This window comes from Oryza sativa, chromosome 1 (genome assembly GCF_034140825.1).
Source record: "Oryza sativa Japonica Group chromosome 1, ASM3414082v1".
Lineage (NCBI taxonomy): Eukaryota > Viridiplantae > Streptophyta > Magnoliopsida > Poales > Poaceae > Oryza > Oryza sativa.
The window spans coordinates 22,261,525-22,277,861 of NC_089035.1; the positions used below are offsets into that span (position 1 = coordinate 22,261,525).

General features: G+C 40.7%; 1 protein-coding gene across 1 annotated transcript; it reads right to left on the reverse strand.

Annotated features, from left to right (window-relative positions):
• Positions 1–7,912: 7,912 nt before the first annotated feature.
• Positions 7,913–13,122, reverse strand: LOC4326337 (uncharacterized). The gene is made up of 10 exons (XM_015766433.2): positions 12,963–13,122; positions 12,147–12,301; positions 11,590–11,721; positions 11,439–11,489; positions 10,934–11,030; positions 10,004–10,050; positions 9,614–9,830; positions 9,127–9,256; positions 8,988–9,030; positions 7,913–8,153 (listed from the first exon to the last, which is right to left on the reverse strand). The coding sequence occupies exons 2-10, from the start codon at positions 12,276–12,278 to the stop codon at positions 8,079–8,081; spliced, it is 924 nt and encodes a 307-aa protein (XP_015621919.1). The 5' UTR covers positions 12,279–12,301; positions 12,963–13,122; the 3' UTR covers positions 7,913–8,078.
• Between the last annotated feature and the right edge of the window lie 3,215 nt (positions 13,123–16,337).

Genomic DNA, 16,337 nt, shown 5'->3' on the forward strand with positions numbered 1-16,337 from the left:
AAAAAAATATTTTTCAGTCACCTCAATGGTCAAAAATTGAAGTTTGAACTGTCTAAATTCTCCTCCCAAGCACTTGAATGGTTAAAAATGAATGGATTTCATGTATTAGAATAAGTGTCCCAAAAATGTTTATATTATGGTATATATTTTAAATCCTATAATTATTTATATTTTGGAACGGCGGAGTGGTGTATATTAGATACTTCCTTCACTGCACGGATAAGTTTAATTTTAGATATTGACACACTGTGTGCGCAGAAGCCAATTATTTAATTTAGACACCAAAGCTATTACAAAATACTCAAAATTGGTAAGTTATGAGATATCACAACCATGCTTAATGAGAAATTGTATCTTTTTTGAAGAGAACACAGCAGGGGAATGAGAAATTGTATCTTCTTATTTGATCAAGCAAAACTGAATATATTTCCATAGAAATATATAGATATGCTTGAAAGGTTTTTATTTTCGGCAGCGAAAATTAGTTTTATGACAAGACTTTATACTTCTATCTTTAGCGGTCTCAAAGCTAGAACTGAGTGACAAAAGTGACGGGAAAAACTTAAACTGATCATAATTAAAAAATCGCTATGGCTTATAAACTAGAGCCATTTTTTATTTTACAATTAATTTAGATGTTTTTCTATTGCTTTCTATTTTCCGGCCCTATTTTTTCTCTCTAAGAGTAAAAATATAAAAGTTTTACTCTAAATTAGTTTTGGTTTCTTCATTTACTTTTCCTGATTTCTAAGCCGTATCTCAACCAATGAGTTACGCAAAGCTTGCTTGTCTTCTCATTGACTTATATATATAACCTGCATGCAAATTTTGAATGTTAGAATTTAATTTTAGAGTTGATTCATGAGTTCTTTTTATTGTTTTTTTTTTCAATTTTGACTTTTGATCTGCTAAGACTATAAAAAGGAAAAAAACAAGTCTTTGCGAAAGCAAACACTAAGCCCCTTTAAATCGCATGATTGAAAAAATGTAGGAATAGAAAAAATATAGGATTTTGATAGGAATGTAAGTGTAAAACAAAAGATTGCAAAACGCAGGAAAAACAAAGGAATGACCGTTTGATTGAACCGCAGGAAAAACACAGGAATTTGATGAGAGAGATAGACTCAAAGAAAAGTTACCAAGAGGTTAAAACTCTGGGTAAATTTCCTCCAAAATCTCTATAGGATTTTCCATTCCATAAGAATTTTAAAGTATTGGATATGATTCAATATAATCCTTTGTTTCAAAGGACTTTATAGGAAATTTTTCTATAGGATTAAAATCCTCCAAAATTCATATGTTTTTTTTTCAAATCAAATAGGTGTAGGAATTTTAGATATCCATTCCTGCAGAATTCTAGAAAAATCCATCAATCTAGCTAGAGGGGGCAATAGTACTGTTACAAGTTTGTGAGCCATCAATCTTGTCAGCAAGACGAGAGATTTCTTTGGACTACTTTAATTGACAACGAATAAAAAGCAGCCCACAAGAAGGAGAAAAGGACTGCCATTAATTAATTTAGGTTTGCATCCAGATGCCATGATTTGATTATGATTAAGTGTGATGGATCGAAAGAGAGGAGATCAAAGAGTACTTGTCTGAGCCTGAGACAAGGCTAGGTAAGCTAGCTATATCGAGCTTGCATGAGCTCATGACCACCACTGTCCCTTGTCGACACTGAAAAATAAATAGTGTTACCCCTACAATATACTGTAGTATGTGCACTGCCGCATGCCGTATTACGACTGCTCCTCCTAGTACAGTAGTTAATGGGCTCGCAGAGAGTTGCAGCTGTTGCCACTGCTTCGTCAGAGCTAACACCAAAAGGTTTACGCTTTCACTTGCAGCTTTAACCTTGGGCACTTTCATGTATGTATGTTTGCTGCAAAATTTACTGCTCCTGCTAGCCATGGCTACTGCTTTGTAGTACATGGTACTAACAGTATCAGTATAAATGTATCTACGTTCTGCAGGATCAGATGTTGATGCTGCCGGCCCTCTGCTACAGTAGCTAAGCTAGCTTGACACTGTACATCAGCAGCTAGAAGAAGCTAAACATTCGTACTGGCCAGCGTAATTATGATGAACAGCGGTGCAGAATGATAAGCTTTGCTAGGGTGTGTCTAGTTCACGCCAAAATTAGAAGTTTGGCTGAAATTGAAACGATGTGATGGAAAAGTTGGAAGTTTATGTGTGTAGAAAAGTTTTAATGTGATGGAAAAGTTAAAAGTTTAAAGAAAAATTTTAGAACTAAACTCGGCCTAGGGTTGGCGACATTGACGGGCTATGTGGGTAGGAGTATCGTCATACTGATCGTGTTGTGTACGTCAGGATCGTGTAAATGTCAGGGGTGACATTGACATGTACTAGTATCTACTGTAGAGCTAGCAAACCCATGAGTTAATACTTCCCAGCTTGTCGCATGATGTCATTTCGTTACAATGAGTTTCTACTGTACATCAATCGACCACTTAGCGTAAGTTAATCTGCCTAACGATAAATATAATATCTGGACTAACAGTATATGAAGAACACTGATATATATCGTTAATTAAACAAGCAAGCCTGATACTTTAAAAAAAAATGTATACAGTGATCGATCAGGAGCTAGAGGACAATAAGCTTTGATGGAGTATATATCATGTCTCTTCCCATGGCATGGCTGAATGAGATAGAAGTAACAGGAAACCAACAACGGAGAAGAAAGGTTGTTGCTCTAGAATGTCTGCTTAAACAGTGGTAAGTACATTACAAGACACCTAACTACTGGCCGTAGCTATGGAGCTAGCTAGTGTCATTTTCTCATCGAGGTACTTGTTGGAGGCTAGGAGCTAGCTAGCGGCCGGTAAACTAACAAGGAGAAAGACACAAGAGTGAGATTTTTATCAACAGCCATTTTGTATTTTTTTATGCTTGATATGCATAAAAATATTGGGGGCTTGCTGATCAAAGATTTTTATTTTACTCTCTCTACATGTGCGTGCAAGTGGCCAAGCGCGGGCAGTATAGCAAAGGGTTGTACATGCCATTGTTTTCCTTACAGTTTGGAGAGGAAGCTCGGTTATTGCAGTAACAACAGTAAATTATGAAAAAAACAAACAAAATCTATAAATAAAATATTTTTTATATATTTTTAAAACTTCATAGGGTTATTGGACCACAAATTTTGACAATTTAACCATTTACAAAAACTAATTATACAAATGAACCATGGCCAAAACTTATTTAAAAAATGACCCTTTTGTTCAGCGCCAAATTCCATGGCGCTGAACTTAGACACCTAGGGTATATATATATATATATATATCTCTCTCTCACTAAGGATGAAATCAAGTTGAGTTTATATGCGGCTTTCTCTAGATTAATTCTATGGGAGTATTTGATGACACGAGACATTCAGGTGAACACAACTCTTTCCGCATCCTATCCATATTTTTTTACCATATTCAAATTCAGAAGCATATAGCACTAGGTATCCATTTATCCCCATGTATCCTTCCACCTTGGTTTAGACAGGGGTTGGCAAACACCCGTGCCAACACCCGTCCCTTTTTCACCCCTTCAAATCACCCAAAAAAGTATCTTTAAGAAATGGTGGATTTTTTTTAAAGCCCAGTGTCAATTGCTGATTGTGGATAGAATCAATCTTCAACTATTTCTGAATTTCTGGTTGGTGATATGAAATTCCAAAAGTATTGAAAGCTCCTTTTGTTTCACCACAAAAGAAAAAAAAATCTTCTTTTGCAATTACATGGTAGGCACACAACAACTCACTCACACCTCCGTAAATACACCCCTCAAACATGCTCTAAGAGGCGAAAATCAGTAGCACATCTCTGATCTCACTAAATTTATATTGAAAGCACACATGTACTCCATCCGTTTTAGAATATAAGTCGTTTTGACTTTGGTCAAGGTCAAAATGCTCTAAGTTTGACCAAATTTATAGAAAAAAAGTAGTAACATTTTTAACCTAAGACAAATATAGCATGAAAATATATTCAATTATAGATTTAATGAAACTAATTTGATGTTATATATATTACTATATTTGCCTATAAACTTGATCAAATTTGAAGCATTTTGATTTTGACCAAAGTTAAAGCGACTTATAATCTGAAACAGAGAGAGTATGTGTGTAATATTAATTCATAGGCGACGGGATTTAAATCCTACCGAGTGGAGTCATGCACCTACGACTGCACCACACCATTAGTGATTTAAAAAAAGATCCATTTTTTAATCAGCACGCCAGGTTGATTTTTAGATTAAAAAAAAAACTGTGCTGTGTTGCATAGCTCAGTCGCCACGTCTATCCACAATCTTGGACCAGCAATGTCCAACTTGCACGGGAAGCGGTCCCGGATCTATCTCATCAGACCCAAGTACGAATGCTACAGAAATATAATGCGCATAAATAAATAAATGAAGTTAAAAAAAGAACCCAGCAAATTAATGGATTGCATATATCACATTGTGATAATAAACTGATAGCTTCCCAACATGAGGACGAGGCCGTACGCATACGTGTATGGTCGTCTATCCATTAACTTCCCCTCTCCTAGTATATGTACGTACGTATGTAAGTATACATTAGCGCCCACATATAAGCTAGGCATATGCAGGTCAGATTTATGCGTCCATTTCTGAAGCTCAACTTTCATCTGAAACTCAGTATTACCATTAATCTGCAGGATCTGTACGTATCTACGCGTACGACGACAAGTTGGGAGTCCGTACAAATTAGCCCGAAAGCAAGGACGACCAAAATCCAGTATTCCACGCGTACGTATACTCGCGTAGTGTACTGTGTACGCATGTATAGCACAATGATTGCAGCATATATAGCTATATATTTAACATCGTTGATTTTTTAAAATATATTTAACCATTCGCTTTATTCAAAAAATTTAAGTAATTATTAATTCTTTTTCCTATTATTTGATTTATTATTAAATATATCTTTATGTATACATGTAGTTTTATATATTTCATAAAAGTTTTTGAATAAGACGAGCAATCAAATATGTTTAAAAAGTCAACGGCGTCAAATATTTAGAGAGGGATGGAGTATATAGCATCATTTAATCAAGCAATATACAGAGTATATATCCAATCCATGGCCCGGGAGATAGCCGCCGTCGCTGTCGATTCCCGGCTCTGGCTGGACCGCCGGCCAACTGGCCTGCCTGCCTCCCCCGTCCGTCCGGCCGCCGTCGCCGTCGACGTGCCGCGCGCTTCTCGGCCGCACGCGAGTTACACGCAAGCGTGCGCGCACTGGTGTTACATTACATGCATATGCGGCCCCCACGCGGCACGCTCGGGACACATGGGTCGCGGCCAATCCCGATCCGCGCCGCCGCTAGGCGCCATCTCCGGCGGGTCGCCGTCGCTGCGCGTGCGTCCAAACGGCGGCCGCCCCGTCGCCGTCCCGTACGTGGGCCGCGCTGGCCTCGCCGATCGACCCCGATCGCCTAACCCACCTCAGCCACAGCCCTCCCGCGAAATTCATCCTAGGATAGAACTTGGCAAAATCGATCAAAATCTCCCGGGGAAAATTCCTCTCCCGGCTTGACCATTTTCAGGTGCAGGAGAAGCACAGCACACATCACAGCAGCTACAGGGGGGATGGATTCTGGAGGCAAATATTCCGACAGCTTCTACTATCATTCTTTACCAGACAGTGAGGATTGGATCGGGACAAACAGTTGTAAATGTGACGGAGTAATGTTTGCCAGTTGTAACAGGGGGGGGAATAATCTGGACAAGGATTGGATTTGGGTAATCTCTGATACGAACAAACAGTTCAATTGCAACTTGTTTTCGGCCCTGTTTGATTCGGTTTAGGACTATTATAATCTAATTTATTAGGAGTAAGCTGAAACAAACAAGTAGATTATTATAGCAGATTATTATAATCTAATAAGCTGCTCTAGAGGAGCTTTTTTCAGATTATTAAGTGGCTAAAGACCCACTACCCTTACATACTTGAGAAAAATTATCCACCTATGCTATCAACCGAACAAATAGCTGAGGGCATTATAGACTTTAGCCTTTCAAACCCAATAATCCAGACAAACAAACAACTCACAGCTTATTTTATGTCAGCTTATTATAATCCAGCTTATAGTAATCTGGCTTAATAATCTAGATTATAATAATCATAAGCTGAAACAAATAGGGCCTTCTTTTATGAAGTAAAATATATTCTGGAGTAGTAGTTTATTTTTTACCCCCAGGAATACTGGAACCTATGGGGGTTGAATTGTTCTCTCTGACGTTCCTACAATAATTTTTCAATTGTTTCCTTTGAAGTTACTGCTAAGATGGTATATAAAATTCTTGTACGCAGTTTTTCGTACCAGGATAGGGGGTAAATATACAGTTCAAACTATACCGTTGAATTTCCTGCTCTATCAATAGAACTTCGCACGTTTAGTGGGAGTCGTTAAAAAAAAGAAAAATAATGTTTGATCAAAAAATAAACGTCCGAAATTCATCCACGTCACCATAAATAAAAAGTTTAAAATACGTAGACAAATCCCATACATCTATTTTTTAATCCAACTGTAGTTTTTAGTTTTTAGGTTTTCACTACATATGTACATATGTAGTTTCCACCAAATATTTTCCAAAAATGCAGGTAGATATTAAGCCACCTCGGCTAAGTCGTTAAGCTCATTAACAAACATTATCTTGTCTATACCATCTCTATAATTTTAACATTTACCAATTTATCATATATTAATATAATAGTAAACAGTAACTAGTAAAGTATTGGAAGAAAACTAAAGGACTAAAAATTTAGTAAGAAGCACTAATAAAAGGTAAAGCGATCTTGTATAATGACAAACTTCACCAGCAACTTGCGACTAGCTCTCCAAGGCTGTGTTTTACTACTTTACCAACCTCTCCCGTTTCATTTCCACGCGTAAGCTTCCTAAATTACTAAATGTGAATGTTTTTATAAAAATTTCTAAAAATTATATTAATCCATTTTAAAGTTTGTAGCCAATACTTTATAATTATGCGCTAATCCTTTGCTTGGTTTTTTTTTTCTGAAAGTAAGGTTGGCAACCTTGCCTCCCGAACTCAGCCTATAACAAACTAAAAGGCTTAACTTTCATCGAGACCAACCACAAACTTTCTCCCAACCCTGTAAAGAATAGGGAAGTGATGTTTGCTTGGAGAACTTCTAAAATTTGACGTTGTTTTAAGATAAAATTTACCAAAATTTGGGAAAGTTTAGATTGGCATGCCCTATTATCCTAGGCGTGGAAAAGAGGCGCATAGGAAAAAGGTGGTCAAATCAAGAGGCTGGGACGAGATAGACACGAGAGGAGCAGTGATAACAAGCTAAGCCGGCCTAACAAAATCGCACGAGGAACAGTAACAAGGTGGTCCTAACACCGACGTACCCATCGCCGTGTTGGGTCCCCATCCGGTTGGTTGCTAAGTCTGAAGATTTGGGCCGATGGTTTTGATTTGATCACCACCTCACCTCTCACCTGTGGGCGAGCCTCCCCTCCCCTCCCCGTCTCGTCTTCAATGACGTTTAGCCGGACCTCCAGGCAAAGCATCACAGCTATAGCGAGTTTTGTTCCCAGGCAACGGGGTTGCCATCAGCATTCAAAGCGAAATCTCCCAACCCAATCTCCAGCAACGGACCTAACGGTGGTGGTAGGACACCACCCCAAATTCTCCTGCCGATCGCACGCTGGTCCAGGCGACGATGAATGCGCCGGGATGAGCGCGATCGCAATGTTCAATGTATACAGGTACAGTTTGATGAATGAGAGTGAGATGGATCAAGCAAAAGTCGCCCAGATCCTCTGATCTGCTTACTGGAGACCTGCAAGCTTAGAAACCTCAGCATGATGGTGATTAATTGAACTGGGAGCACTGGCACAGATGGAGGTAACCTTTCAATTCTTTTTATTCTGTTTTATCATGTCTAGGATCAGAGATCCTGGAGGCACCCAGTACCACATGCATTTCTGTATATCCCTTTTGTGCACACAAGACTGACATATTGAGGAGAGCAGTTTGAAGCCGGGGTATCACAAAAGGTTGTTGCTCTAGAACTCCAGCATGCGGCCTCGGAGGATAGCCTCAGCTTTTCTGACTTCCTGCACTGGTCCAATGATGAATACCTGAATTAAGGGAAATTGGATGAGGATCAGTGGAAATTAGAAAAATATGTATATGCTCGATTGGTTTGTCTGCATAATGTAGAAGGTTATTCAAAGAAGAGAATGGAAGACTATTCAGTGTTTGGGTATGTATCGCCTTTTTTCCACCGTCTTTTCATGTGCTAGGGAGAAGGACCACCTAATGTGATCTCGCTATTCATTTACTAGCAGCAATTGCTTTCTCACTACGTGTTGCCTCACGGATCAGTCCAGCTAGGGTACTGATTGTGACATATATAGGCTGCACACAATTTTCATATGCATCCAGCCCTAGCCCACGCAAGCCTACTATGGTACTGATCACCTTAGCTAGAAGATAGATATATCTGTTCAGTAGTGATCACCTTGAGATAAGTCTGCTTAGAATGTTACAGACTTACAGGTAGTAAAGACAAGGAATGGAACCTCATAGGGCAAAATGTAAATAAAAAAAAAAGAGCAGCAAGACTTGTGCCAAAATAAATCAGAAACAACTTTTTATTAGAGCCATACATGTTAGGAGCCCAGTCCCGCTAAATGTTTGTGATTATATGAAACCCACTCTAAACTTAACAAGTTTGTTAGGACAACAATGTGCTGAGCCTGGCACTTCAAAATAATATGTTTCAATGACTACCTATTTGGTAGTCTTTTTCCATTTGTAGAATTACAAGAACTTTAGTTATTAGTAGTATTAATTTGTTCAAGTCGATAGATGGAGCCAGTAAGTCAGTGAAGCATGACTGTGGAGTGTGGACTGACCAGTAACCAATTGAATATATTAATTACAACAGACAAAGGCCCTAGGAAACTTACCCTGTCTGGAGGTCCCTTTGCACCACCAATATGGATTTCAACACTGCAAATATGCGTTGAAATGAAAAGGAATAAATAAAGCTTCACAGAATAATATAGATTTAGAGAACATCTACAAAATCAGACTTAGTATGTTTACTTGCAAGATGCTTTCACTTCCATTATTGATGATCCTTTTCTGCCAATAACACGCCCCATTTTGCCAGGAGGCACATCCAAGACTGACAGGATATCCACCTCAGGAACATAAACATCAGGTTCAATTTCATCTGTATGACACAAATATCAATCAGCAGTTTAGCACAAATGTCCGGTTTTACAAAGTTGAATATAAAATAAACTTGAAGAATTAAAGAATACAATTGAAAGACATCCATGATGTGTTAGTGATGCTTATATTTAAGACTATACTTGCTTGCCAAGGTCCAAGTTACTTTCTAACACTTCACCTAAAAATGCCAGCCCATAAAGCAACCCTGACTTGCATTTCAAAATTGTCATTCTGACTATCAAGTTTCAATAGTATCTGAAGAAACTATAGGCAAAATGGACCTTTTAGCATATGATAACTAAATGGATTTGCAATATGAACAAATGGGGAGAAAAACACATTTAGATGCACTGACCAGGGACAGTTGGAAGAGGTGGCCAATCCGCATACTTGTTGTCATTTATGCAAAAGCACCTGCAGTATAGCTCACTGCGAACTGACAGACGCCATAAAGATACTTTGCTTAACTTCTCCATCATTTTCTCATGTATACTGAGAAGGAAGCGGACATCATCTGTGGCTGCTCGAATCATCATTTCAGATAAAGGCCTATGCGTCCAAAAGTTAGGGTCCTGAAAACCGATGTAAGCACTTGTCAGTTGTCAAGAAACCAGGATATCAGCACAGTGAAGCATCGGATAGCCAAGCATTATCATAAAATAGAGAGTAACATAAGATTTCAGATCTTCAGCACAATAACTTTCTGTCTAACAAAGTTCTACAATTCCCGTCACATATTGCTAACCTGCCTTAGAAGGGTACGGACTTCTTCCTTTTCAGGATATGCCATTCCTACACAAAGCAGTATCACACCATATGATCAATCAAACAGAACACAAGAAAATGTGCTGCGGTCCTTCATACACTTTGTCAACATCTAGGTAGCTTAAAGAGCATAACAATTAATTGATAAAAATGTTTGACAGAAGCAGCAAACTGCTGTGATGCAACCACAGTACATTTTGTAGTTTCAATGCACAACCTACCAAAAGGCTTTCAACATATTTGCAAAGTATTAATTTAAAGAATTACAGAAGTAATAGAAAACTGTATAAGAGAGAGGGAGCAATCATCCCAGGTGTTCTAATATTCATGGGTGAACTGATAGGTTGCAGCCTAAGGCCTAATCATACACACATTAAATGAACATATAATAAGGCAGAATGTCCACGTTGAAACGATTCATGACTGAAATAACCATGTCATATAGAAGTTACGCTTGGACAAAACTTGCAGCAGCTTGGATATGTAAGGCATATACATCAAAGTTAAAGCACTAGCAGTAACACTAAGCATAATGTGTTGCATTACATTAACTTATAGTTCAAAATAAGAACCTGGCACCAAAAGATCACAATCAAGTGGAACTTCATGAATACAAAAAAAAAAACTCTGAGGCAACACTTCCTTTTTTTTTTCTAAAGGAAAAAAAAAAGGGTGGTATGGCGACAATGCTTAAGAATATATAAATGTAAAACGTAGGAGCAGATAATATGTATAAGGAAAAGAAAGAGCTTGCATGCCAGCACAAGGTAAACTACAACCAAGGGGAGCTTATATAAGTATACAGTATACTGTGAAAGAACAGATCAGAAGGAACAAAACATGCACAGCAGTTTCGTCTTTTCGATTCAAAGGAACTCAATGGTTTAAACTAATTCAGTATAGTAAGTACCACAATATCGGGGATCAGCAAGGAGGCTGACAAAAGATATGTACTCATCGTATCCTCTCTTTTTCCCTTCCTGCTCCTCTAACAGAGAATAAGCGATCTGCACAAGAGTGATAATTGAAGTCCCTCCAAATAGAAACTACCATACAAATAGCTGCCAATTCGCATTACATATCTACAATGGCGAATGATAATGCAATTATTTCAGCTCTGTACAGGGTTAATGGTCCTAAGCTCATGATAAATTGGTAATGGTTCAGTTTTGATGAATAGAATTAGAAAAGCAGCAGATTATAATTTGCATGTGCACAACAGAAAAATTACCGAGATGCCTATAAATTTAGTCAGTAAGCATGCCACTGTGGCGCATACCACATGCATATGAACATCATTAAGAAAGCAGCAGATAATAATTTACATGTAAACAACAGAGAAAGTACCGAGTTAACTATAAATTTAGTCAGTAAGCATGCCACTATAGTGCACACCACATGCATATGCTGATTACCTGTGTATCCATCACATTATGCAATTTTATGCCAAACTGGAAATACAGAGCCTGCAATATCGTAACTCTCAACCATTAGTCAGGATCAATCTTCTAGAACAGAAAAAAATAATAATGCACTACAATAACTTCAGAGTTGTGGGTTAGGCACCTCACTGTCCCTTTTGCAGTCATGAATAACTTTGGTGACATATTCTGATTCAAGTGCTGGTTTGCAAGCTTCAATAAGTTCTTTCCCACCCTCAATAGCATCAACTAAGTAAACAGCGTCAGGAAATGCAATCTGAAAAAAAAATCCAAATGGACCAATAAAAAGGTATTCATCATTACATCAGCAAGGACCAAACAATATGTCGAAATTAAAAATAAGCTCAATAGGAATCTATGTGTACACAATACACGGAAATAACAGGAGGTAGTGGTTGCATCTAAAAGGCGCATATCAATACATAGTACTCAAAGGTGAGGCAAGACAACAAGCAATTACCATTGCGAATGATTTTCCTAGTTTGGAAGATCGTGAAAAAGGAATCTAAAAGCATATAAGCGATAGTGAACTTCCTTATGTAGGGCATGGCTGACACTTTGCAGGATGGAAGGACCACTATTAGGAGATGGTAGATACAAAATAGTTTGAAAGGACCACTATTATGAAACAGAAGATCGCATGAACATACTTCATGCTTCATAAGCTTCATTTGAACTCACCTGCATGATACAGAGAGCACCATGGCGGCAAAGGTCTACGCCTTCACAATCAAATCCAATCACCAGTTTCTGGGCAGCAGAGGGTTCAAGAAACTCAACTGGGAGTTGACCAGGTTTAGTAACAACCAGCATGGGCAGGGGAGGGGATAGCAGCTCTGAATCATTACCAGAAGAACTCACTCAGTTAGGACAAGGTAAGCAAGCTAGTTTCTCTTAATCGGTACATCTTAACCAAAAGAACCATATAATAAGAGGAAATAGAACTGAAATAATTCTTTTCATGAGTTGAAAGACTCCAATCAGTACAGGGCATGCTAGAAAATGGTTAATATCATGCTAGATGATGACACGCCTCAATTTACATGGTGAACAAAAGCTAAAAAAAGTGGAAAATACTGAAAATCAAGACCCTTTGATGTTAGGGTTACAGTCCAAATCCGGGACTGAACTATCTCAAAATAAAAAGCAATTCTGACCACATTTCGCATGAGGTAAAAGACACTGAGCAGCACATAGCAAGCTAGATGGAGTGACTAATAACATAAGGATCATGCATAAGCCAGTAAGCGGCTCAAGAACATCAGAATAGTCTTAACAGGGGCGGATCCAACTTGGGACATGGGGGTTTGGGGGAACAAACAAACTGTTACTTGTAGTACTAAGGTTTAAGGCTCTGAAATTAAGAGAAGAGCTTCATCCAGATCTAGAAGAGAAGCTAGGGTTAACGAAACGAACGAACGCGAGCAAATTCCAGACAAAAGTAGTGGCGGTGGGGGAGAGAGATGAATCAGAAAGAGGATGTGGATGGATGCTCACCAGGATCCCCTCCCCTCCCCTCCCCTGCTCTGCTCGCCAGATGGAGATTGCGGCGCCCCTCCCCTGTTCAGCCGCGACTCGTCTTGGCGGCGGAGGAGACGAGAGACGGGAGGTTTTCTTTCTTTTACGCCTAGGGAAGGGGAAGATACTCGACTACTTTACCTTTTATCTCAATATCTTTACTACCTTAAAACTTTAGCTTTTTCTTTATAACAACCGGTAACTCACGTATCAGCAATACTAATAGAAAAAGATTAATAAACACAGTTAGGAATTGTGTCAACAATAAATTTCTCATACCACCAGCAACCACTGCCGCTGCACGCACCACCACCACTCTTTTTTCATGAGCTACCATCGTTTCTCCTCTTCGCCTTTACATGCGCAACCACACCCTTTATTTACCGACATGTCTTTTCTCCTCCTCCATCGTCATGCACACTATTGTCATGATCGTCATTGAGGTCGAGGCTGTTGGGCTTGTAGGGACTTAAGGAGATAGGAATAGGAGTCGACTCGACAAAGAGCGGAGATCCGGACTCCTCCTTGATAGATTTAGCATTTCCCCAACTATTAGAGGGAAAAAGAAAATAGAGAGAGAAAGCTAGTGGGCGGAATGGTTGCTGAGTTAGGGTGGTCTAAATTGAAATGTAAAGTTAGCTGTTGTGTAAATGAAAATAATGGTTAAAGAATGACATAATATGAAAACTAGTACAAAGTGTAATTTACTTTTTTTTCCTCTCTAGCACAATAAAAGATGAGTTGTCCATTACCCGATAGTCTTGTGATATGCTAGGTATGGTTGGGCCGGTGTATTTAGATATTACTAATAATCTTATGATATGTTGACAGCTGGACGCCTTCGACGGTGTGACATCCCGGCCTAGGGCTTAATAGGATTAATAGAATACTCATATCAACAAATTGCAACTTCTTTTTCCGGAAGCCGATCTCGAAAGAACTCTGAGGTTAAATGTGAGGGCAGTCTATGACCTATGAGAGCTGCCGGATATAAGCGGGCTCGGCCTGGGAGAGGCGGGACGTTACAAAGTGGTATCAGAGCCGACTCTCGTGGTTTCACGGGCGCGTGTGTCGCAGTTGCGCGAGCATGGTGCGCATGGCTGGTGTGGATCCGGAGTGGTCACACAGCATGGCACATGCGCTGGCACTGGACGCACGGACGTGGCCAGGATGGGACGTTCCTGACCTGGGGTTGACCGACGAGGACGTCGATGTCTTAAGGGGGTGAGGATGTGACATCCCGGCCTAGGGCTTAATAGGATTAATAGAATACTCATATCAACAAGTTGCAACTTCTTTTCTGGAAGCCGATCTCGAAAGAACTCTGAGGTTAAGCGTGCTTGGTCTGGAGCAATTTCGGGATGGGTGATTGACCGGGAAATTCTTCCCGGGTGCACACGAGTGAGGACAAAGTGTGCAGAAAAAACATGTGTTGGTCTGTGAGGGCAGTCTATGACTTATGAGAGCTGCCAGATGTAAGTGGGCTCGGCCAGATGTAAGCGGCTCGGCCTGGGAGAGGGGCAGTCTATGACCTATGAGAGCTGCCAGATGTAAGCGGCTCGGCCTGGGAGAGACAGGACGTTACAGACGGCTTGAGGGCAGTCTATGACCTATGAGAGCTGCCAGATGTAAGCAGGCTCGGCCTGGGAGAGGCGGGACGTTACAGACGGCTTGAGGGCAGTCTATGACCTATGAGTCTATGACCTATTAGAGCTGCCGGATGTAAGTTACAGACGGCTTGAGGACAGTCTATGACCTATGAGAGCTGTCAGATGTAAGCGGGCTTGGCCACCTATGAGAGCTGCATGTGAGGGCAGTCTATGACCTATGAGAGCTGCCAGATGTAAGCGGCTCGGCCTGGGAGAGACAGGACGTTACAGACGGCTTGAGGGCAGTCTATGACCTATGAGAGCTGCCAGATGTAAACGGGCTCGGCCTGGGAGAGGCGGGACGTTACAGACGGCTTGAGGGCAGTCTATGACCTATTAGAGCTGCCAGATGTAAGTTACAGACGGCTTGAGGACAGTCTATGACCTATGAGAGCTGTCAGATGTAAGCGGGCTTGGCCACCTATGAGAGCTGCCAGATGTAAGTTACAGACGGCTTGAGGACAGTCTATGACCTTATGAGAGCTGTCAGATGTAAGCGGGCTTGGCCACCTATGAGAGCTGCCATATGTAAGTTACAGACGGCTTGAGGGCAGTCTATGACCTATGAGAGCTGTTAGATGTAAGTGGGCTTGGCCTGAGAGAGGCGGGACGTTACAGACTGCCCTATGAGAGCTGCCAGATGTAAGCGGGCTCGGCCTGGGAGAGGCGGGACGTTACAGACGGCTTGGTGCCAGTGGTTAGGAAAACCCAACACCGACGTGGCTTTTGTTGTACAGGTGGTGACTTTGGGTGCGCATGAGACATTGAGTGAACTTCCTTGTAGGCCATGGCGGTTGGATGAGACTCTAAGGCGAAAGCCTTGGGTGGCTTGCCGGCGCTAGGAGTGGTGACAGCATCGGGCAGTGTTCCCCTTTTTGAAGATGTTGCTACGGATTCTGTTGTTTCTTCGTCGCCTCAAGGAATCTCTCCAGGTGAAAATTTTATATTCATTTGACTTAGGCGTTATCGTTGTTCTGTCGGTGTGTCCTTCTAGTCTTAGGATTTTTTTTTTGATTGTAGGACTGTTGGCCATGGTTACTAGGTTTGGGTTTGCAAGGATTAGGTCTCTTTGAAAACGTCCTAGGATTTTTGCTGTTTTTTCCTCAATTAAACCGTGTTGTTGTAATGGTTTTTTCTCTAGTTTTCCTTATAAACGGGATAACTCTTTTCTTTTAGGGAAAAGTCCATTTTACACCCACTAACTTTTGTGCTTGTCTAAAATACACCACCAAATTACAAAACCGGATATAATACACCCTCCAACTATTAAAACCGGATACTTTAACTCATATGCTGTTTTTATGGTGGTTTTGGCATATGTGGATGCCAGCTGTATAAATGCTCCACGTCAGCGGTTATATGGGCCAAAGACATGTTTTTTTCTCCGTTGGGGGTTTGCCTTGTGAGTGGCGGCAACTAACACAGTGGCGCCGTGAAGTGCAGTGGCCAACAGCCGCGCGCGTGTCTTGCCGCTTGCTGGAGCGGCGGAGCCAGCGACGGCGTTAACTAGCGGTGTCGGCGGCACGGAGAAGGAGCGCGCAGTAGCCGGCGGAAACGACGGCGCTGGGAAGGAGTAGCTCCATGAGGGGAGGAGGCAGCAGCAAGCAGCTGGGTCGCAGAGACTTGTCTGAGCATTCATCGACCAATTCTGCACCTTCACATTGTGTTTCAGAATGTTCTATGTACAGCAGCATGGTGTGTGTCG

Bases quoted from the DNA above. Each gene is read 5' to 3' on its own strand.
- LOC4326337 (XM_015766433.2), bottom strand. From the start codon at position 12,278: ATGCTGGTTGTTACTAAACCTGGTCAACTCCCAGTTGAGTTTCTTGAA. The intron at 11,490-11,589 runs GTGCCTAACCCA...ACGATATTGCAG, and splicing joins ACTGCAAAAGGGACAGTGAG to GCTCTGTATTTCCAGTTTGG. The intron at 8,154-8,987 runs GTAAGTTTCCTA...CCCTTAATTCAG, and splicing joins CAAAGGGACCTCCAGACAGG to GTATTCATCATTGGACCAGT.